This window comes from Stenella coeruleoalba (assembly GCF_951394435.1).
Source record: "Stenella coeruleoalba genome assembly, chromosome: 10".
Lineage (NCBI taxonomy): Eukaryota > Metazoa > Chordata > Mammalia > Artiodactyla > Delphinidae > Stenella > Stenella coeruleoalba.
In genome coordinates this window covers 57434763-57458478 of record NC_137156.1, presented here as the reverse complement: position 1 = coordinate 57458478, position 23716 = coordinate 57434763, and the positions used below count along the sequence as shown (strand labels likewise).

The window sequence follows — 23716 nt, the reverse complement described above, 5'->3', positions numbered from 1 at the left end:
AGGTCTTCCTTTATATTGTTTTTGCTGTCTTAGCTTTTTGCATTCCTATCTTCTATATGCTTTATGGCACTTGCTGTCGTTCCTATTTTCATTTGGGTATGTTGTCATGTAGTCTTCATTACCTAGGGTGACTTTACCTTTCTGTTCAAATTCTTTCCCAAGTTTGGTCAGTTCTCTTTCCATATACGCTTGTTGCTTTTTCATCTTTACTCTGAGTTTCTGAATTTCTGATCTGCGGTATTCTTTCATGTCCGCCGTTGTTTTTTGTTTTAAAGTTCACGTTGGAGGGTTGTTAACAGTTTACCCTCTTTGTTCCTTTGAATTGGGTGTATTTCATTAGCTTGAAAAGTTATGATTCTCACTTTGTTTTCTTCCCAAATTTGTACAAAGTGAGTTCCTTTTTCTATTTATGTTGACGTCCTTGTAATAATGGGCAACTCTATGGGGGCAGGGGTAAAATGGGGAATGGATTGAGTGGCTTTCTGTTTCTTGGTAGAAAAGAGACCTTTTATTGCTGGCTAATAATGTAATTTCTTTAATAAGTAATGTCTAGGTGGTGGTGGTGGGGAGAGTTGTCTGTTTTCTTCTGAATCTTTTTTTTTTTTTTTTGGTGGCGTCGGGTCTTAGTCGCAGCCCGTGGGATCCTTCGTTGTGGCACGTGGGCTTCTCTCTAGTTGTGGCATGAGGGCTCTAGAGCATGCAGGCTCAGTAGTTGTGGTGCAAGGGCTCTAGAGTGCACAGGCTCAGTAGTTGTGGCACACGGGTTAGTTGCCCCGTGGCATGTGGGATCTTAGTTACCTGACCAGGGATCAAACCAGCATCCCCTGCATTGGAAGGCGGATTTTTAACCACTGGACCACCAGGGAAGTTCCTCTTCTGAATCTTTGACCTGTTGTTGATAGGCTGTTATCTTCAGCTTCTTGTTTCCCTTTTTGCCTTTATCCACCAAGCCCGCAAGGGACACCACTCCCTTTCAAGATGACTTCAGCTTTCTCACAAGTGGTGTCTCTGGTCCTACTCATTTTCTAAACCTCTTCCCTTGACTTCCCACTAGGGTAGTCTCTGTCTCTGCTCTGATCCACTAGGTCTCAAAGCTGTTGCAGCATTTTCCTACTCTGGGTGAAATCACAAGTAGTTTGGTTTAACTGAAGTCCCAACATAGGTGTGGGCCTGCGGCAGAAGAAAAATCTGGAGGATTTTGCAGGAGGCAGACTTTCTATGGAGGCTTCTGCAATAATTTGAGCAAGGAATAAAGTAAAACAGGGAGGGAAGGGGAGAAAGGAACTGTTTTAAGAGTTACCAAAGGAATAACAAAAATCACTTGGTGACTGATTTGATGTGGGAAAGCAGATATCTGAGTTTTGGGTTTGGGTTCCTGAATGAATGAATGAAAGGATGGTTGGTGGTACCAATTCACTGAAACAGGAACTCTGGAGGAGGAGGTTTGGGGAAGGGCAAGGGAAGATAAGCAGAGTCTGGGGCTTCCCTCGTGGCACAGTGGTTAAAAATCCGCCTGCCAATGCAGGGGACACGGGTTTGAGCCCTGGTCCGGGAAGATCCCACATGCCACAGAGCAACTAAGCCCGTGCGCCACAACTACTGAGCTTGCGCTCTAGAGCCCGTGAGTCACAACTACTGAGCCCATGTGCCACAACTACTGAAGCCTGCGTGCCTAGAGCCCGTGCTCCACAACAAGAGAAGCCACCGCAATGAGAAGCCCACTCACCACAACAAAGAGTAGCCCCCACTCTCCACAACTAGAGAAAGCTCGAGCGCGGCAACAAAGACCCGAAGCAGCCAAAAATAAATAAATTTAAAAAAAAGATGAAAATGACTCAAAATTAAAAAAAAAAAAAAGATAAGCGGAGTCTGAAGTACCCCTGTGAGAATGTTGGCTGACTCCAAGGAGAGTTGTGGCTGGAAACATAGAGCTGGGTGTTACTAGTATATAAGTAGCAGTTGAAGCCCAAGGCTAGATGAAACCATCCAACAAGAGAGAATTGGAGGGAGAGAGGAATGAGAACAGAGATTTGGGGCCCAGCAATCATTAAGGAGTAGACAGAGCAGAAGTAACAGTAAAGAAGAAAGAATGAATGGTAGATCAGGAAAGTAGGAGAAAAGTTGGAGAGTATGGCTATCAGAAAGAAGACAGGGAGAAAAATAATTACTCAATGGATTAAGACATATAAAGTATGTCAAATGTATCATATTGATACTAAAAATCTAGTTGCTGTTAGAGGATGCTTGGCAATCAACTCATCATCTTGAAAACTAGTGAATAAAGAGGAAAGAATCTATTTATTTCGCTTTGTCTCTCCCATTCTGCTGATTTAGGTCCCAAAAGGGGAAAAGTCACAATTTTTATTGGACATATCCCAGGCTCAGTGTTATCTTGCCTCCTGGGATAAAAGACAGGAAGAGAGATGCTTTCCTGCCCTGGGCACAAGGGCACAGGGACACAAGCTGTGTTCAGGAGGATGTGCTAAGGTGGGCTTTAAGGTGGTCCTGGGCAGGTTGGAGCACCGTAAGGCGTCAGGTGGGCAGGCAGAGCTGCTTGCAACAGGGAAGAGGTTCCCTGCTGTCCAAGGCCACGTCTCCAAGTGGAATCAGTGAGACTGGGCCTGTGGAATTCACTCCGGAGGCCCCCGGGTCTGGGTCAGGATTCTCTGCTCAAGCATGGCATACCGCTGGAGGAGGGCCTCGTAGACCTGGAGGGGTGGAAAGAGCAGTTTAGGATGGCGAAGGGAAGGTGCTCTTACATCTCTTTGCAACTTGCAATTTAAAAAATTCTACATCCCATGTATTTGCAATTTAAATTTTTTGCTGGGCAGAAAAAAGGAAGTGTCAATTCACAAAAGAGGAAATGCTAGTAGTTCTCAAACCTATAGTTTAAGATCTTTAAAAAAGGCAAATTATGACAAGAAACCAGTTTTTGTTATCAAATCTACAAAATTTTAAAAAATTCTGATGAAGGTACCTGGAAATGGCTGTTTCATTGCACAGCTGGTAGAAGTTGGTGGTGCAATCCTTTTGTAAATCAATTCAACTTTATATTTGTATTAAGGGGCTTGAAAATGCCCATGGCTTTTGACCTAGTTATTCTACTTCTGCAAAGCTCTCCTAAGGAAGTAATCCTAAGTGTAGGGTGCTAGGCCCACCAAAGGTCCTCTTAGACACCACTAAATGTTCAGACTCATAAGACTACCATGGGCCACACCCTGGCCTTAAAAAGGATACACTGGAGAATCATGCATGTTGGCACAGTGGCTGCAGGAGACCATGAACAGTTTGCACAGGTGTCCAGGAAAGGGTATCTCTGCCTCCCTTCCTTCTTCCCTCCTTGCCCCCCAAGTTACAGCTCAGGTGCAAGGAGATGAAATCCACATCTTACAGGTGCAAGAACCACCCTGGCTTTGAAACCTCACTCCCCACAGGAGTATCCCTTGTTAACAACTCCATAGACAAGAGCCATGCCCGTGAGAAGTCACTGCACTCAGGGAGCCCTAAGTATGACTTCCCCTTAGGTATTTATGTTTTCCCATTCCAGATGCAGTTTCCTAATTCAGGGCCATTTTGACATAGCAATGTTGCCTAGTAACACTGTTGACATTCCACTTTTATTGCAGAGCTAGAACATTAACCAAAAGGCAAATTCTCATGCAGAATAGGGAAAGGTTTTGTTAACCCTTTACCCACATAGCGTTAATTATAATAATTGACAAACTAGAAGCAACTGCTCTAAGACATGGAAAATGCTCGAGAAAATATGGTTCATTAGCCAGATAGAATATTATGCAGTCATTAAAAATAACATGTATGTTCCTGTGCACCTCTGCAAATTGCATGATTAGTGTCTTAGTCCATTCTGGGTGCTATAACAAAAAAATACCATACATTGAGTAGCTTATAAACAACAGAAACTTGTTTATCACAGTTTTGAAGGCTGGGAAGTCCAAGATCAAGATGCCAGTAGATTCTGTCTGGTGAGAGCCTGATTCCTAGACAGTCATCTTCTTCTTGTGTCCTCACATGGGGGAAAGGGCCAGAGATCTCTCTGGGGTCTCTTTTGTAATGACACTAATCCCATCCTGAGTGCTCCAGCCTCATGACCTAATCACATTCATAAATTCCCACCTCCTCATACCATCACTGCGGGGGTAAAGATTTCAACTCATGAATTTTTAAAATTAGTTAAAAAAAAAAAACCCAGTGGAGGCTAACACAACATTGTAAAGCAACCATACTCCAATAAAAATTAATTAAAATAAATGAATTTTGGAGAAGCCCAAACAGTCTGTAGCAATTAGGAATTTATCTTTTTTATGTGCCATTATCTCCCATTATATCCCAAACATACAAGAGATGGTGTGTTTGTATTCCTAGAGCTTAGCATAGTGCTAGGCACACAGTAAGAACTTAATAAATAGCTGTTAAATAAATGACTATGTGCAAACCAAAAAAAAAAAGTATGTATACCTTTAAGAATATAAATTCTTAGCATAGTAAAAGTCTGTAGTAAAGAAATGTTTAAAAAAAAAGTAATAATATAACATGTAAAATATGTCAAACATGAAGAATATTTATGACAATGTAAACACAAATAATATAATAAATTGTATACTGTGAAAAAGAAAAGAATATAAATACTTACACTGTAATGTAGAATATTTAAAGCAGGCTATAAAATTATATATACAGTGTGCTGTGTAGTAAAATAAAACCAAAACCAAAACCAAAAAACCAACAAGGGAAAAAGGACCAGAAAGAAACACAATCCCACATTCTTCCTCTTCATTCTTTTTGTTTAAAGCTGTTTTCATCTGTAGCTCTGTAAGCCTTGCACTTTAGGTCAGCGCATGTGGTCTTACACACAAGCAACACAAGGCTGGCCAAGGGACCCAGATTTCCTTGGGACTCACATATACCACCAGGAGGTCATGCCAATCCCACTCCTTTTTTTTTTTTTTTTTTTGCGGTACGCGGGCCTCTCAGTGCTGTGGCCTCTCCCGTTGCGGAGCACAGGCTCCAGATGCGCAGGCTCAGCGGCCATGGCTCACGGGCCTAGCCGCTCCGCGGCATGTGGGATCTTCCCAGACCGGGGCACGAACCCGTGTCCCCTGCATCGGCAGGCGGACTCTCAACCACTGCGCCACCAGGGAAGCCCCCATTCCTTCTTAATTTGGTTTAATTGGCTCCAAAGTCAAGGCCTTTAGTAACTGATTACGCAACTAGGGCCTACTCTTGGTGCAGTTGGAGCAGCTCTGCCTGTGAACTCAGACGTAAGAGGGCTGTGATGTCCTCTCCAAGGAGGAAATTGTAACATTCAGTAGAGCCTACAGGGAAAACACTGTTACTGTTTTGAGTTTCCACTTGAGCACACAGAGGTGCCACAGAAAGCAAACAGAGGATGTTGTCCTGCTCTCAAGGTATTTACAATCCAGTCCTCAAATAGGTCACTTATGCCAACAATCACAGACTGTCACTTCTTGCCAACTGGTGTTGAGAAGGATTCCGAGGTTACACTTGGGTTTAATGGTAAAGAGTTCCATGAGGTATTAGTGACTCTGGTCATGGGCAAGCCAGGGAGAGTGGCGGTACACACACTGAGTATCTGCCGCCTGTAATGAGGCCGCTGCAGCTGTTTGTTGCCCTAAAGCTTACCCTCACTACCTTCTTCCTTGCTGGCCTCCTTCTAGAGAGGATGAAAGAGCCAGACTCCACTTCAGCCTTTCTTACAACCGAGGTTGACAGTATAACCAAGTGGTAGTCTCTTGGGGGAGTTGAGGGAAACAGACCAGTATGTTTCTCCCTGAAAAGCAAGAGTGTGTGAGGAGAGACTCCTTGCCTAATGCCACGCTCTGATTTCTGCCTATGAATACAGTTGAGGGGGAACATGATGTTAGGAGAAGCTGCATACCTCCTGTGGTCATGTGGAGCATACCTAGCACAGCACTATCCAATATGGTAGCCACAAGCCACACGCGGTCCTGAGCACTTGAAATGTGACGGGCACTATTAGCAGGAAATGCACACCAGATTTCAGATCTCAGCCAAAACAAAAAGGTAAACTATCACATTAACAACTTTTCTTATTGATCACATGTTGAAATGACAATATTTTGGACATACTGGGTTAAATTAAATACATTAAAAGCAGCCACTTATTTATTTTTACTTCTTTTTTCAAAAATGAGACTATTAGAAAATGTAAATGACGTATGTGGCTCTCATGATGTTCTCACTGTCCACTGCTGATCTGGAGAACTTCAGAAAACCTCACCCGTAGCCCTGACACTGTTGAACCACTGAACCAACACGGCAACACCGTCAGACTTCCTGTTGTACAGTAAAGCCATGATAGGGACTTCCCTGGTGGTCCAATGGTTAAGACTTCGAGCTTCCACTGCAGGGGTCGCAGGTTCAATCCCTGGTTGGGGAGCTAATTAAGATCCCGCATGCTGCGAGGTGTGGCCAAAAAAATAAAAAAATAAATAAAGCCATGATAGGCAAGGATTCTCTTTAACCCTCACAATTAGCAGGTTAAAAGTAGGCCAGACAGATGTCCCCACTTCCCAGTTGAAGAAACAGAGGTTCAGAGATGAGGAGTGCAGCTCAAGGTCATGTGAAGGTCACACGGAGAGGGAGAGGCACGATAAGAATCAGAACCCAAAGGCCCTTTATCTCAAGGTAGAATCTTTGTACTTCATTGAACTCCCTCTTAAACAGAAGGGCACACAACAGAAAGTAATAGAAGCCTGGGCAGACCCATGTGTGTGGGTTATCTAGTCACCTGGATAGCATGAGCTTCTGCTTCCAAGATAAGCTGTGAGACAATTCTCCAGGGTGTTTCTATATGTCTTGTGACAGCTTTTGTTCCAGACTATCTTTTCAAGGGTGTTTGTATAGCAAACAGCCTTGGAAGATAGGGAGAGGGAAAATTTGTTTGCTGACCAGGATGATAAAGATGTCTCCTTTGGACAGGTTTGCTCGCAGCTCCTTTATAACGCGCAGGGTCCCTCATTTGTGACACAGACACAGTGTGTGCACAGTATCCACCTGGGTCCACTCCACACTTCGGGGCCAAGGAAAACTGATGCAGACGTGAAGCTTATGCTGCCTGCTGTACTGTGAGTAATAAGGTCCTCTGTCTGTGTCACCCCCTGTGCCTGGACTGCAAGAACCTTGTGCAAACAGGAAGGGTGGTGAAATGGAAGCTATGGCACACCACCTGGATTGCCCGCAGGAACAGAGAACTTATTCTCTCAGCCCTCAGCTGGCAGCCTCCTTTGTGGATTGCTTTGGCTATAGAGAGCTGCCTTACCCCATCCTGGGGTGGCCTGCAGGCAATAACTGATGGACATGGGGTATAAGGGCCCATCCCCCTCACCACAACTGGGTAAAACTCCAGAGTCATCCCAGCTTCAGAACTTCCGGTAGGATTGACTGAGGGCTCCCCTGAGATCGCGCTGCAGCTCACTTCCTGCCTCTGCGCAGCCCTGCCTCTTCCTTTTTCCTTCAACAGATGCAGATCCCAAGAGTGCCCCCTAATAAATCTCCTGTACCCTAATCAACAGCTCGGGGTCTGCTTTGCAGGGAACCCAACCTGTAACAAGTGGGGTCTGCCTTCCCTCTGACTGAGTGACCACACAGCTTTCTTGGATCCAGATTTCAGATCTGAATGGTAGAAACCCAGCACGTCTTATGCTTAAGTGACAGAGTCTTTCAGTGGCCTCTGTAACCCTGTGAGTTAGAAGGGTGCACCCCAAGGCATCTGAGCAAGGAAGATATGCCCAGTGAGCCATCTGATCCCTGGGGCTCTAAGATCAGCCGTATCTCTGAATCTCAGAGACAACCTGTCTTCTTTTGCGCTGTTTCCTTGACAATTAAAAAAAAAAGTAGATTTCCCCTTTAGTTGAGCACATCAGCTATAATGTAGGTGATAAAGAAAAACTTACCTTTTGGAAAAAAGAACGTAGTTGATTTTCACGATGCAAATGCCACGAAGGAACTCTGATGGTCTCTTACCTGAGACGCTCCTGGGGTTGGGGCAGCAGCTAATCTGGGATTTGGGGCTAACTTCACAACCTCTGAAAAGGGCACATCTGTTCCAGCTGCAAGGCCTAGAAGGGAAAGCTCATTTCACGTCAGTGCCTGTTGCAAATGAAGGCGTTACCCGGAAATAGCATTTTATCTCTGGAGTGACAAAATGTTCTAAAACTGGATTATGGTGATGGTGTGCAACTCAGTAAAGTTAACTAAAAATCACTGAATTGTATGCTTAAGTATGGGTGATTTTTATGTTATAGAAATTGGGCCTCCATAAAACCATCTTTAAAAAAAGAGAGAAAGAGAAGAAAAGTTTCAAGTGCAGGCCTCTTCTCAGCAGGGCTTTCTTTGTCTGAAGCGCATGTGGGGAGGCAGCTAACCTCTGACCTCTGACAGAGGGGAGGGTCCGCTCGCCTCTCCTCCCTCACGTGGCTCCACTCTCCGAGTCGATCACTGCATTCCAGCCACCCCAACTGCTCTCAATTTCTTCTGCTCAGAGCCTTTTCACTGTGTGGAATGTTCTTCTCTCTTCTCAGAAAAGCTGCCGCTAGGAACATCCCTTCCAGCTCTCAGCACCATCTGCTTTCCTCAGGGCATATCTCACTACTTCTGCCGCAGATTTGTTTAAGGTCCCTCCCTTCTCGAGCCGGAAGCTCTCAGAGGCCAGGACTGGGTCTCCACTGGAGCCCTGGTGCCTGGCACACTGCCCGCATACAGGAGGCACTCCATAAATGCCCACCAAGCAAAAGAGTGGCAGGGCTGGAAAAGAGAGAAGGTTGCCATAGGTGGGCAGGAAACAGTAAGGGATTTCCGGGCAATTTAAGGAGCAGTATCAGACTGAAGGGAAACTCAAGACCACCGAGAGGGGAGGAGGGCCCACTGAAGATGTGAGGCCCAGTTTTCTCTCTGAAGGATGCTGGAATATCCCAGCCCAGAGCTGTGTGGATGAGGGGACACAGTGGGGTGGGGTAGCCACCACAGAGACTACTTGAAAGACTCTTGTCCCCCTCTACTCACTCACAGACTGGCTTTCATCCCTGGACCCAGCTGGAGAGAATGGATGTCCGCATAAAGTGGGAACTGGTGTGCTGGGACCTAGCTCAGGTTTTAGTTTTGGAGGGCAGAGCAGGGCAGTACCCCCAGGTAATGTCTGACAACTAAATAGGCATGGAAAAGGAAAAATAAGAAAGAAACACAGTGCAGCACAGCAGCAGAGGCCCCAAAGGGTAGTTCCTTTTCTGCTTCGGCAAAAGGAGTATAAGGTAAACCCCAGACTCCTCATGGGCAACACTGAAGGCTGGAAGCTTATGGAATGGTGTTTTCAAAGTTCTGAGGAAAATATTTTAGAGTCCTTTGTCCAGCCAAGGTAGCGTTCTCTGGGAGGGTGAAACCAAGCCCTTGCTGGACATGCAAGCCCTCAGAAAATGATCACCTACTGAATTTCCTCTTAATTATGTATTCTGGCTGTATATTCCAACAACACCAACATAGAAATGAAGGAAAAAGAAACTGCAGAGTCAGAAAAAAAAAGACAAACTCATACGTCAGTGCAAATAAAAGCCAACATGTTGTAAAGTTTGATTAAAAACATAACAGCCTAGAAATAAACTGCCCGTTCCCTGGTGGCCTAGTGGTTAGGACTCTATCCTTTCACTGCTGTGGCCTGGGTTCAATCCCTGGTCGGAGAACTGAGATCCCACAAGCCGTAAGAAAAAAAAAGAAAGAAAGGAAAGAAAAGAAAAGAAAAGGAAGGAAGGAAGGAAGGAAGGAAGGAAGGAAAGAAAGAAAGAAAGAAAGAAAGAGAGAAAGAGAGAAAGAAAGAGAGAAAGAGAGAAAGAGAGAAAGAAAGAGAGAAAGAGAAAGAAAGAAAGAAAGAAAGAGAAAGAAATTGCCCAATGATCTTGATACAGGCGGTGGCACAAGGTGGGGCAAGGTGGATAGGGTGGAGAGGGAGGGGAATGAAAGAGTAAGAGTTTAATTATTAAGAGAAGTCTATGGTCCCTGATTAATTCTCAATGTTGAAAGAAAACATACAAGTTTAAATAGGTGTGTTAAAAAGTTAAGGATAAATGGGTGAAGAATGCAACCGCTAGAGGGAAAGGACAACGCCCTTGAGTTACATGGGTGGCTGGAGGAGTGGCCTGAGCAGGCAGAGGACAGGGCAAGTCGACCACATGGGTGGAAGAACGCCCTCGTGGGCCTGTGCTGCTCCCGCAGTTTCAGGGAGGCCTCCATCAGAGCCTTGGTTCCCCACTGCCCCCAAGGAGCTGTCCAGGGTCCTGGACTGCTTGGCTCGGAAGCCTCCACCTTTGTCTCAACTTCTGCTCTTGTTGAAAAGATGGCTCTGGACTTTATCTACCCCTTCCTGCCCACCAGCTGTCCAGACCCATGCCCAAGGGCCCTCAACCAATGTCCCTGGGCTGAGTCTGACTCTGACCAGGCCTCATTTAGTTAGGACCCTGCCTCTCTTTCCCAGTTTAAGTAAAGCACAGAGGAACAGAGGGTTTGGGTTGGTTCCCCCCCTGCTGGGAGGGGAGAAAAGTGAAGCTAAAGACCCCAAGCCTCCCATGTCCCTAAAGACCGGGAACATCCCAGTCTCCCCTTTCCACTGTCCTCAGCCCAGCCACTGCCCCAACCGCTTCCAGAGGCATCTGGCGCCATCCCCTGACCTACCATGGAAAGCTCGGTAAGCAGAGCCCACACAGGCTGAGTTGGCTGTGTCTGTGACATACACTGGGGTGCCAAACACATCTGCCAGCACCTGGAAAGGACAGAAGTGCTTACTGTGGTGAGTCACTCCTCAGAGGAAGCATGCACACAGACATGCGTTTTCTGGGCTCTCTTTTCTAATACGTCTTCTGATACCTTCCATTCCACCTCTACTGCCTTAAAGGAAGTACACTTGGCTATGCCGCCCTGGTGATAATAGGGTCAGGGTGACCTGGGAGAAGTCTCTAGTGAAGGGCCACAGCTCTCTGGGTTGTCCCTGCATTGTTTAACCGTTTTATCAAAGACGAGGAGAAGATTGAGAAAGTATGCTTAGCAACAAACAATCAAGGTGGAGATGGCTAGGTCTCAGACTAATATTAACAAGGCCAAACAAACCCACACTAACAAATGCATGTCTTATAGGAATAAAGATAAAGTTTTCCACGTAGGTCCCCAAAATAAATTGCATAAATTTAGAATAGAGGATGTGTACTAAGGGGAGCTCACATGGAAAAGACTTGGGGGTCTTAGTTAACCAGAGATATTGTTGATGCCCCATCTGGATCCCCTTACTGGACCGGTGTGCAGATGCTGTTGAGTATTGGCTGCTAACGGCTCACAGCTGCCCCTCCTCAAAAGAATTGCTCTTTACTGAACAGAGGCTGCCTCTCACAGGAGGTTATTCGTATCTCTTCCCACGACAGCCAGTTGGCCCTCTTACCCCAAGGTGGAAGCAAGTCTGCGGCATAGTTCATGGACCATATCTCTCCATGGGATGGAGCTGAAGCTGACTCCAACCAAAACCACATCCTTGCCTATCCTTCTTCCCCTGCCCTACCTGGATCCCTCACTCCCTTTCTCCTGGGAGCACTCTCCCAACAAATCACTCATAGAATAATTTCCGTTGCAGGCTCTGCTTCTAGAGAATCTTACCTAAGACAGGTATACTACTGTACAAGTCAACAATCGATTCAGTTACTCCAACAGCTAAGGCAGCCTCGGGCTATACCCTAAAATTCTCAGTGTCCCAATAAGACACTAACAGCCCCATGATTTGGGGCTAACAGCTTGATGGTCAGATATCTGCAGGTTGATTCTACTTTGGGTCATATATGTCTAGCATAATGAAGGGCCAGAAAGACAGTTGACAAATTCTGGCAACTGTATTATAAGAGGAATGGCTGGGAAAATCAGAGGTGTTTAAATTGGAAGGGGGAAACCTTGAGGAAGACAAGAACATTGGCATTAGATGTCAGAAGGTTTGCCATGAAGGACAGGCACTTTCTGTGTGACTCCAGAGGCCAGTGCTGGTATCAGAGAGTGGAGTGGTACAGGGCAGTGGTTTTCACTTGAGCGTAAGATAGAATCTGCTTGCCACGTGCGCTGTAAAGAGCTGGCTTCCTGGGAAAGAATGAGCTGTAAGCTCCCCATCCCTGCAGGAGCGGGAACAGAGGCAGTGTTACTGCTGAGTGTCTGGCTCTTAGAAGTATTAGACGTGGAAGAGGCCCTAGCTCAGGGCTTGCTACCGGCACTTACCTGCAAGATGTCTCTGTTGTGAGATGCTCCTCCGGTGGCCAAAATCTTTGTCTTAGGCACTGTAAGGAAAAAGAAAACAAAAAACAAAAAACGGCTGTGACAATTCCCCCAAGGCAGAAAAGGCTGCTTTCCAGAGTTCTTCTACCACAAAGAGCTAGTGTCAGGCCAATGCCTCTTGCTTATCACACAGGACTGCGTGGGAGATCTAAAGCTGGTTCTGTCCACGCACGTCCAACATGAAATTTGCTCGTGAGGCTGCTTCCTCATCCACCTCTTGGGCATGCAACTGAAGAGGGTACACAGGACGGGTTCTAAGGTTCTGGCAATGTTCTATTTCTTTTTTTTTTTTTTTTTTTTTTTTGCGGTACGCGGGCCTCTCACTGTTGTGGCCTCTCCCGTTGCAGAGCACAGGCTCCAGACGCGCAGACTCAGCGGCCATGGCTCACGGGCCCAGCCGCTCTGTGGCATGTGGGATCTTCCCGGACCGGGGCACGAACCCGTGTCCCCTGCATCGCCAGGTGGACTCTCAACCACTGCGCCACCAGGGAAGCCCAATGTGCTATTTCTTAACCAGAGTGCTCTGTGAAAGGTGTTTGATTTATTAATATGTTTCACAATTAGCTGTATGAAGCATATATTCTACTGTATGCATACTTTTCACAATAAAAAATAATAAACCACAGTCTAGTAAAAGACATATAGTTCCACTTTGGGTTAAAATGGAGATGGTCAAGAAAGAACATCCCCTGTGCTGTCCTAAGGAGAGAATGCTGAATAAACAAACAAAAACATATTTTTATTTAATGCTATCAAAAAGTTGTAAATGCAGGGACTTCCCTGGCGGTCCAGTGGTTAAGACTCTGCGCTTCCACTATAGGGGGCACATGTTCGATCCCTGGTCAATTGGGGATCCCGCATGCCACGCAGCCAAAAAAAAAAAGTTGTAAATGCGAAGAAGTATAAATAAATTAAATCCTAGAATGAGATGAGCCCTTAAGCGCTAACTTGCTGTACCTGCAGTACAAGATAGATGGCACAGTGATCCTCCAGAGGCACATAAACTTTGCCAGGACAGAAAAACCGGCCAAGCATTAGGTAGTGTCAGTGTGGGAGGGGCATCCCAAAGGCAGAGCTAGTCCTCCTCGCCCCACCTCTCCCCCATGGACCATGTAGGGGGTGATGCAGAAGCCGGGGGCAGGGCAGAAAAACAGAGCGCTCTGTAATCTCATAGCGCTTAGATCCCCATATTCCTGTGTCACAGGACTCTTTTACAATGAAGAGGTATTCATTTATTATGCAGGTATTTAAAAACAAATGTTATGAGGCTCTGCTGCCACCTCTCAGCCTCCAGCATCTTCACCCTCAGCCATTAAGAGAGTACCTGGGGGGCTTCCCTGGTGGCGCAGTGGTTGAGAGTCCCCCTGCCGATGCAGGGGACACGGGTTCGTGCCCCGGTCTGGGAAGATCCCGCATGCTGCGGAGCGGCTGGGCCCGTGAGCCATGGCCGCTGAGCCTGCGTGTCTGGAGCCTGTGCTCCGCAGTGGGAGAGGCCACAAGAGTGAGAGGCCCGCATACCACAAAAAAAAAAAAAAAAAAAAAAAGTACCTGGGGACTTCGCTGGTGGTGCAGTGTTTAAGAATCCACTTTCCAATGCAGGGGACGCGGGTTCAAGCCCTGGTCCAGGAAGATCCCACATGCTGCGGAGCAACTAAGCCCGTGGGCCACAACTACTAAGCCTGCATGCTAATGCCTGTGAGCCACAACTACTGAAGCCCACGTGCCTAGAGCCTGTGCTCTGCAACAAGAGAAGCCACCGCAATGAGAAGCCCATGCACCGCAACAAAGAATAACCCCCGCTCGCCGCCAACTAGAGAAAGCCTGCACGCAGCAACAAAGACCCAACGCAGACAAAAATTAATTAATTAATTAATTAATTATTTTAAAAAAGAGAGAGTACCTGGGCTGGGAAAAGGGGAAGGAATGTCAGCGGCTAAGGAGACAATCCAGGACATGGGAAGATGTTCCAGTGTGATTCCATGTTGGAAAATCAAAACACGCTTCATTCACGACTGCAAGAAAAGTCAGCTGGGTGTGATGTAAAGCACCATGAAGACTTTGACACACTTTTAGGTTTATATGTCCTCTTTTTTTAAAATTTTTTATTTATTTATTTTTGCGGTACGTGGGCCTCTCACTGTTGTGGCCTCTCCTGTTGCAGAGCACAGGCTCCGGACGCGCAGGCTCAACGGCCATGGCTCACGGGCCTAGCCGCTCCGCAGCATGTGGGATCTTCCCGGACCGGGGCACGAACCCGTGCCCCCTGCATCGGCAGGCGGACTCTCAACCACTGCGCCACCAGGGAATCCCTATATGTCCTCTTCGTAGGTACAAAGGGAATAGGGCCCTGGCTTTATAAAAAATAAACTCATAATGGAGACTGGAAGAAAACGGTCCTAGATGGCAGGAGTGGTTGGGGTGAGGGGATGGGATTATAGGTAGTTTTCTTTCCTTTATTTTCCAAACTTGCTATTATAAGGTTTTTCTGCTCTTATAAGTCAACCTAAACAAAATGAAATATACATCGAAATATAAGCTCAAAAGGGACGATGGCTTTAGCCCCGCCCAGCTGGGTGCATATGTTTCACAGTGTCCAAACATCAAGAAAGTGATCATTCCTTAAAGAAAGCAGAGGTCACCCCGTGGTTCAGAACCCAGAGTCTGGAACCAGACTGGCTTGGTTCAGAAGCTCTGAGCAGGTGATGTAACACTCTGAGTCTTGGTCTCCTACTTTGTGAAGCAGGAGTAATACTGGTACCCACCCCAGAGACTTTGTTGTTAATAAACATAATGTGCTTAGGGACCAGGCTGGGCACACAGTACGTGCTCAATAAATGTTGGCAGCGATTATTATCATGATCATCAGTCTTACTTCAAACGTTTTTTTATTCTTCTTAGATGTTATTAAAACAAGATTATGACAGTTCAGGAATGAAACTCTAGGGAATTCCCCAGCGGTCCAGTGGTAAGGACTCCACGCTTTCACTGACAGGACCCAGGGTTCAATCCCTGGTCGGGGAACTAAGATCCCGTGATCCCAGACTTCCCTGGTGGCACAGTGGTTAAGAATCCGCCTGCCAATGCAGGGGACACAGATTCGAACCCTGGTCCAGGAAGATCCCACATGCCGTGGAGCAACTAAGCCTGTGAGCCACAACTACTGAGCCTGCTCTCTAGAGCCCACGAGCCACAACTACTGAGCCCACGTGCCACAACTACTGAAGACCGTGCACCTAGAGCCCGTGCTCCGCAACGAGAAGCCACCGCAATAAGAAGCTTGTGCACTGCAACGAAGAATAGCCCCCGCTCACCACAACTAGAGAAAGCCCGCGCGCAGCAATGAAGACCCAACACAGCTAAAAATAAATAAATAAACTTATTTTTAAAAAAAAGATCCCACGATGCCACAAGCCATGCAGCCACTGGGAGCACGATGCCTACAGTTCGTGCAGCCCTTTTGCCCTTTTAGGTTCAAGCGCATTCATTCATGTGATCTTGTTTGAGAGGAACCCAGCAGAGCTGGCAGGACAGGTTTGATTCGGCCCTTAAGCTTGCTAAGAGGATAAGTAACCTTATGCTATTTTGCACAAGAATCGCTTCAGAGGCACACTAGCTCCCTGGAGCCCAGGAGGGCCCCTCCGCCCTCACTGCCTCTCCCCTCACACTGGGCCGGTGGAGACAGCCCCCCAGCCGCCCAAAGTGCCCCCTCCTGACGACCGGAAAACCCTTCGTGCCAGTCATTCACGCCCACCTCAGCACCACCTCTGCCCTGCTCACCTGGGCTCACTTCTCAGGGACCTTGGAAGCCTTTGGAGACCTTGGGGGAATTTCTTTTTACACTCTGGGTAGGGGGATGGAGAGGAGTGGGACTGTTTATAACGTTCATTCTATTTAAAAAACTCTGTTGTTGGGCTTCCCTGGTGGCGCAGTGGTTGAGAGTCCACCTGCCGATGCAGGGGACACGGGTTCGTGCCCTGGTCCAGGAAGATCCCACATGCCGCAGAGCGGCTAGGCCCATAAGCCATGGCCGCTGAGCCAGCATGTCCGGAGCCTGTGCTCCGCAACGAGAGAGGCCACGACAGTGAGAGGCCCACATAACGCAAAAAAAAAAAAAAAAAAAAAAAAAACTCTGTTGAACTAAAACATACATCCTAACAAATGTACATACATACCATAAGCTGACAGCTTGACACATTTTCACAACTAAACACACCTGTGTAACCTAGGAAACAGAGCCTCACCAGCACCCCAGAGGCCCTCCATGCCCCCCGAAAGGTAACTACTAACGATCCAGACTTCCAACAACAGCAGATGGTTTTGTCTGCTTTGGAATCTGACGTCCACGGAACCTGCCACGCGTACTTTTGGGTTTGGGTCTTTTGCTCAGCGTTTTCATTTGTGAGATTCATCCATTTTGTTGCACGTGGCTAAGGCTGGTTCATTTTCATTTCTGTGTAGGATCATGTCGCCTGAACACCCCACGAGGCATCTATCTCACCATCGATGGGCACTGTGTTGTTTCCAGCATGGGGTGCTAAGCACAGGGCCACCGGCAGTGTCCTCCTGCACGTCTTTAGTGAACACATGTCCACATCTCTGTCTCGCATCCACCGGGAAGTGAAGCTGCTGGGTGGACGTGTATGCAGCTTTAGTAGATGCTGCCTAACAGGTTTTCAAAAAGGTTTACCTAGTGCTTATTTTTGAAGTACCCTTTTACTTATTTGGTTCAAAGGCATAAAACATATACTACATAGGATTGTCCTTAAAAGTATCATGAGGAGGCCTTCAAGCTAAGAGGATCCAGGGGTTTTCTACCTTCTCTTGACCACGGCTGGCCCAGAGGGACAATACATCCTGGAAACGTGGACTCTCTGGTCGGCGGGTCCAACCTCCTTCAGACGCCCCCCTCGCCCCCTGCCAGACCACTGCAGCGCCATCAAAAAGGGGAACTCGCTGGCCTCCTAAAGCTGCCCACACTCCATAGCTCAAGTTCTTAGAAGTCCCTTCCTTCCCCATGGGCCTCCCCTGGCCCTGGTTCTGCCCTCTCCATTGCAGGGCTCTCAGTTCTGATAGTGGTTCTACCTCCCCTCTCTTCCCTGTTGAAGCTGAAATGTCCAGAGCTGTGCCCCACAGGCAGATGGGGCCTGCCCAGGCTATAAGGTGAAGGTCCAGTGATGGCCCCAGCCCAGACCTTTCCCACCTGCGTTGCCCGTGTCCTCGGGATCCAGAGCTTAGGACATTTAGTCTGCAGGTTGGAGTGTAGGGTTACAGAAAGATCTCCCAAGTCCTATAGCTCCTGGCCGAGGAGGTGAGGCTCCTGGGGACGCAGCAGAGATGCAGGAACAACCTGCCCCCTAGTCTATGCCTGTCCACAGTGCCAGTTGATCGCTTTCTCACCCCACCACCAGGAGCCAGGCTCCACGTCCCTCCTGCGCAAACAGGGCCCGTGTAATGGAGCCTTAACAGACAGTGTCCACTAGGCCTGGCCTGAAGCCCAGGAAGGGCCTCAAGCACCTCAGGGTAGGAGCAGAACCCTTAGCACCCACCCCAGCACACAGCCCGCCAGCAGCTCACTTACTGACTCGATAGCCCAGGCCCTCGGCATGGATCTTCTTGGCCATGAACTGTCCTTCGATCAGTGCTCGAATCTCCACGTCCCAGGGGAATGCTGAGACCTGATTCCAGGAGAAAGTGGGCAGAATGAAGAACTCTCATTGTCCACTCACTGTGTGTGTGTGTGTGTGTGTGTGTGTGTGTGTGTGTATGTGTGTGGTGCGTATGTATGTGGTGTATGTGTGTGTGTGGTGTCTTTTTAACAGTAGCCCACATTCAGAGCTCATGACTCAGGCCTCCACTGGAGCTCACCCATAGCTGTGCTCTTGAACCACTAACTTGTTTGTCACACACTCGCACGCACACACACGTGCTCACGGCCTCACGCGTGTATCACTTTGGGGAGTCAGAGGATGGGAGAGCTCAGTTTCAGGCTGCCGAGGGTTCCAGTTCTGCCCCTGCCATTCAGCTCTACGACCTTGAATAAGTTCATGTAAATCTTATTGAGCCTCATTTTCTTTCTTTTTTGTTTAACACCTTTATTGGACTATAATTGTTTCCAGTGGTGTGTCAGTTTCTGCTTTATAACAAAGCGAATCAGCTATACATATACATATATCCCCATACCTCCTCCCTCTTGAGTCTCTCATTTTCTTTGTTAACAGAACTGAGGTAATGGGAGCACCTACGTTTCAGGGTTGTTAAAAAGCAGACAGCAGAGCCTGGTCAATGTAGCTGATGCTCATGAAGGGAGAGCTTGTGCTGAGAACCCACCACTGTGGCACGCCCTTTGCCCTTCCAGCTAAAGCTGAATGGCACCAACTCCAGCCTCACCCTGCTCCCCAGACCCTGAGACCAGTGACTGATGCCACCGCTCCCTCCCTCAGGAACTGCTCCAACCCAACTCACCTGCTTTCAGTTCCTAAGCTTCTCCCTCTGCCAGGACTCCGCCCAAGCTTCCCATGTGGGATCCCTCTCATCCTTCAAGTCTGCACCTAAAGGCCACCTCCTCAGGGAGGCCCACCTGATCACCCTATCCAAGGCAAGTCCCTGGCACATGCCCTGCTTTCCCCTACGTCGCTTGGTTCCTTCCCGTCTGAGCCACATCACACACCGTAATCGTGTGTGTGTTCGTTCACCTGTTTACATCCTCCTAGACACTGGGCTCCGTGGAGCAGGGACCCTGTTTGTCTTGTTTGCACCAATCATACATATCCGTTGATTGAAGAAACGAACGAAGAAAACTCCCTTCTTGATAAACCCAGACAGATTTACACAAAAGAGAACAGGCATGTCTTCTTTCTACGAGCAACAGAAACCAAACTGACCCCCACCAGAAGACTGAGATGAACTCCCTATACTTTAGACAAAGCTTTCCATCTACAATACAATACGTAATACCATCATCGGCATATAATCCAACACCAACTCTGTTACACTGAGTAGACAGAGTGACTTACTGAAATTCCCCAGACACCTTTTAGGGTCAGAAAAGTCTCTCAGGTCCAATCCAAAATGTGGTGATGACTCTGGTAACCATCTCACAGAAAAGTCAATTCCAAGCAGCAAGTATCAACCAAATCCCTCCTGGGAAAGGTTGCGTGGTGGAGGGCAAATAAAATAGCGGCTTTAGGGCCAGAAAGGACTGGGTTTGACCACCTCCACCACCTAGGCCCTGGTGCCTTGGGTGAGATATTCAGTTTCTCCATCTGTAAAGGGGATGAAAATACCTAATTCACAGAGTTGCTCTGAGAGGTAAATGAGGAAGATAAAGAAACCCACATACATAGTGCCTGGAACTAAACTGTGCTCAATAAACGTCAGCAAATGTTAGTGTCTCCTGTGCCAGAGGCTCTTTCAATCAGGAGGAAATTCATCATCTGGCGATGGGAGGCGTAGGATAAGGCTCGCCAAGGAAACAGGCTCCCAGATGCTTAATGACAGTCAGCGGGAGCACACGTTAGCTCAGGGAGAACACTTAGGTGTTCCACACTCCTCGTTGTGAGAAAGTACAGCGTCTGTCTTATATCTTGCTGATGCCCCAGCATTTAGAGTGCGCCCTAGCACATCAAAAGTATTGTTTTATTATGACAAACCCACAGTCAACATAATACTCAACAGTGAAAAGGTGAAAGCCTTCCCACTAAATTCAGGAACAAGATAAGGATGCCCACTCTCACTACTTCTATTCAGCATAATATTGGAAGTCCTAGCCACAGCAATCAGACAAGAAAAAGAAATAAAACTGGAGGGAAGAGGTAAAACTGTCACTATTTGCAGATGACATGATAATTTATATAGAGAACCCTGAAGTCTCCACACAAAAACTATTAGAACTATGGGCTTCCCTGGTGGCACAGTGGTTGAAAGTCTGCCTGCCGATGCAGGGGACACCGGTTCGTGCCCCGGTCTGGGAAGATCCCACATGCCGCGGAGCGGCTGGGCCCGTGAGCCATGGCCGCCGAGCCTGCACGTCCGGAGCCTGTGCTCCGCAACGGAAGAGGCCACAACAGTGAGAGGCCCGCGTACCGCAAAAAAAAAAAGCAAAAAAAAAAAAAAAAAAAAAAACTGTTAGAACTAATGAATTCAGCATGGTAGCAGGATACAAGTTTGTTTGTTTTGGGGGGTTTTTTTTGGCAGCACACAGGATCTTCATTGCTGCGTGCAGGATCTTTAGTTGCGGCATGTGGAATCTAGTTCTCTGACCAGGGGTCAAACCTGGGCCCCCTTCATTGGGAGCGAGGAGTCTTAGCCACTGGACCACCAGGGAAGTCCCAGGATACAAGATTAATACATAGAAATCTGCTACACTAATAACGAAATATCAGAAAGAGAAAGTAAACAAACAATCCCATTTAAAATGGCATAAAAAATAGAACCTAGGAATAAATTAACCAAGGAGCTTAAAGACCTATATGCTGAGAACTATAAAACTAAAGGAAACCGAAGATGATTCAAAGAAATGGAAAGATATCCCATGCTTTTGGATTGGCAGAATTAATATTGTTGAAATGGCCATACTACCCAAAGCAATCTACAGATTCAATGCAATCCCTATCAAAATACCCATGACATCTTTTCACAAAACTAGAACAGTCTTAAAATTTATATGGAACCACAAAACACCCAAAATTGCCAAAGCAATTTTGAGGAAAAAGAACAAGGCTGGAAGCATAACCCTTCCGGACTTCAGACTATACTACAAAGCTACAGTAAAAGAGCATGGTATTGGCACAAAAACAGACATATAGATCAATGCAACAGAATAGCGAGCCCAGAAATAAACCCACTCACCTACAGTAAATTAATCCATGACAAATGAGGCAAGAATATACAATGGAGAAAAGATAGTCTCTTCAACAAGTGGTGTTGGGAAAGCTAGACAGCCATATGTAAATCAATGAAGTTAGAACACTGCCTCACACCATACACAAAAATAAACTCAAAATGGCTTACAGACCTAAATATAAGACATGACACCATAAAACTCCTAGAAGAGAACATAGGCAAAATATTCTCTGACATAAATCATACCAATGTTTTCTCAGCTCGGTCTCCCAAAGCAAAAGAAATAAAAGCAAAAATAAACAAAGGGGATCTAATCAAACTTAAAAGCTTTTGCACAGCACAGAAAACCGTCAACAAAACGAAAAGACAACCTGTGGACTGGCAGAAAATATTTACAGATGATGAGACTGACAAGAGGTTAATAGCCAAAATATACAAACAGCTCATACAACTCAATATTGAAAAAACACCCAATCAAAAAATGTGTAGAAGACCTAAGTAGGCATTTTTCCAAAGAATACATACAAATGGCCAAAGACACATGAAAAGATGCTCAACATCACTAATTATCACACCAGTCAGAATGGCCATCATCAAAAAGTCAACAAATAATAAATGCTAGAGAGGGTGTGGAGAAAAGGGAATCCTCCTACTGTTGCTGGGAATGTAAATTGGTGCAGCCACTATGAAGAACAGTATGGAGGGTCCTTAGAGCTACCATATGATCCAGCAATCCCACTCCTGGGCATATATCAGGGAAAACTCTAATTGGAAAAAATACGTGAAGCCCCAACGTTCACAGCAGCATTATTTACAATAGCCAAGACATGGAAACAACCCAAGTGCCCATCAGCAGATGACTGGCTTAAGAAGATATTGTATATATGCAACAGAATATATATTTTTTAAAATATCTTTTGGCCACGCCACACGGCATATGGGATCTTATTCCCCAACTAAGGATCGAACCCATGCACAACTGCATTGGAAACCGAGAGTCTTAACCACTGGACCCAGGTAGGTCCCTATACAACGGAGTATTAGCCATAAAAAAGAATGAAATGTTGCCATTTGCAGCAACATGGATGGACCTAGAGAGTGGTATACTTAGTGAAGTAAGTCAGAGAAAGATAAATATCATATGATATCATTTATATGAGGAATCTAAAAATACAAATGAATCTATATACAAAACAGAAACAGACTTGCAGACGTAGAAAACAAACTAATGGTTACTGGTGGGGGAGGGTGGTGGCAAATTAAGAGTATGGGATTAGATACAAACTACTTACTATACATAAAATAGATAAGCAACAAGGATTTACAGTGCAGCACAGGGAATTATATTCAATATCTTGTAATAATTTATGATGGAATATAATCTGAAAAAGAACTGAATCATTTTGCTGTACATCTGAAGCTAACACAATATTGTAAATCCACAATATTTCAATTTAAAGAAAAAAATGTTAAATACTTGTTTTATCAATGGCTGAGTAAATGAATGAGGTCCCTAAAACTAGCATAATTTGATAGGCATTTGTTAAATAGTCAAAAATGGAGCCACTGTAGCTCCAATACTAATAACACACGTACCTCATGGTTTTCTGCACTAAACCTATGACGCCCAATAATTTCAGGGGTGATCTCCATTACATCAAAATAAAAACCTGAAACAAGACCAGGAAGAGATTAGTTGTCAGTGGTCAAAAACAAAATATCAGCTTCTCAATAGCCTTAGAAAAAAGCAGGGTGAAATGACCCTATATCCCTGTTCCCCGGGACCCCCTATCCCCTGGAGACCTGTGAATATTCTCAGGTCCTTCTCTCCAGCAGGACGGAGGGCAAATGAAAGGCCTAAGCTAGCTTTTCGTGGAGACAGCTCTTCCAGCTCTCATGTGGCCGCCCAGGCCAGGAGACAGCTAGCTGTCCAACTAACCCTAAAATACCAGCATGGGTTTGACCAAGGGAGGCACATCCCCTCCCTGCTCAAAAGGCCTGCCCCAATGCCGGGCACTTTTCCCAACAAGACCTCGTGTCTGGGGCAGAAAGCTGCATGTGGGCATGCACCAGGGCAGAGTAGGCACTGTGGCTGCCATCTCTGATGCTGTCACCAGGGGCTTCGAGGGGCACAGAAGATGCAGCTCTGGCCTGATCTGCCACTCCCCACCTCACTCAGATCATGGGGTCTCACGCTAGTTTTAAGGGCCATGGAGCAGAAGTGCAGACAGTCAGGGCTCCCCTTGGCTTCTCCCTGGCCCTGCCCCTCCCCGCAGCAGCTGCTGCCCCTTCACAGACCCAGGCATCCCGAAACAGCCTACCCAGGTTTCCGCTGTTCCCCATCTCTGTGGACTGCAGCGCCTTAGAGAACTCGCTCCAGGAACTGGAAGCCAACTCATCGCGGATCTTCTCTCTCATGAGGGAGCCGTTTTTAAAGCTGCAGAAGTGCACACAACCCTGAGGGAGGGACCTGGGGCTTGCTGACTGGACCCACGGGCTTTGGTGAAGAGTCCCAGGTAGAGGGGCT

At 46.7% G+C, this 23716-nt stretch overlaps 1 protein-coding gene across 5 annotated transcripts in view; it reads right to left on the bottom strand.

Annotated features, from left to right (window-relative positions):
- Positions 1 to 2328: 2328 nt before the first annotated feature.
- The window catches only part of XYLB (xylulokinase), a 43706-nt gene continuing 22318 nt past the window's right edge, over positions 2329 to 23716 (bottom strand). For 2 of the 5 annotated variants that reach the window (XM_079935301.1, XM_079935304.1), the window contains 7 exons: positions 23511 to 23626; positions 22786 to 22859; positions 17927 to 18023; positions 12292 to 12350; positions 10720 to 10807; positions 8026 to 8120; positions 2329 to 2708 (listed from right to left, as the gene is read on the bottom strand). In XM_079935301.1, coding sequence (XP_079791427.1) covers positions 2631 to 2708; positions 8026 to 8120; positions 10720 to 10807; positions 12292 to 12350; positions 17927 to 18023; positions 22786 to 22859; positions 23511 to 23626 — 607 coding nt within the window. In that variant the 3' untranslated portion in view covers positions 2329 to 2630. Of the gene's footprint in view, positions 2709 to 7955; positions 8121 to 10719; positions 10808 to 12291; positions 12351 to 17926; positions 18024 to 19361; positions 19611 to 22785; positions 22860 to 23510; positions 23627 to 23716 lie in introns of those variants that run through there. The other 3 variants (XM_079935302.1, XM_079935303.1, XR_013830315.1) reach the window with 3 other exon arrangements.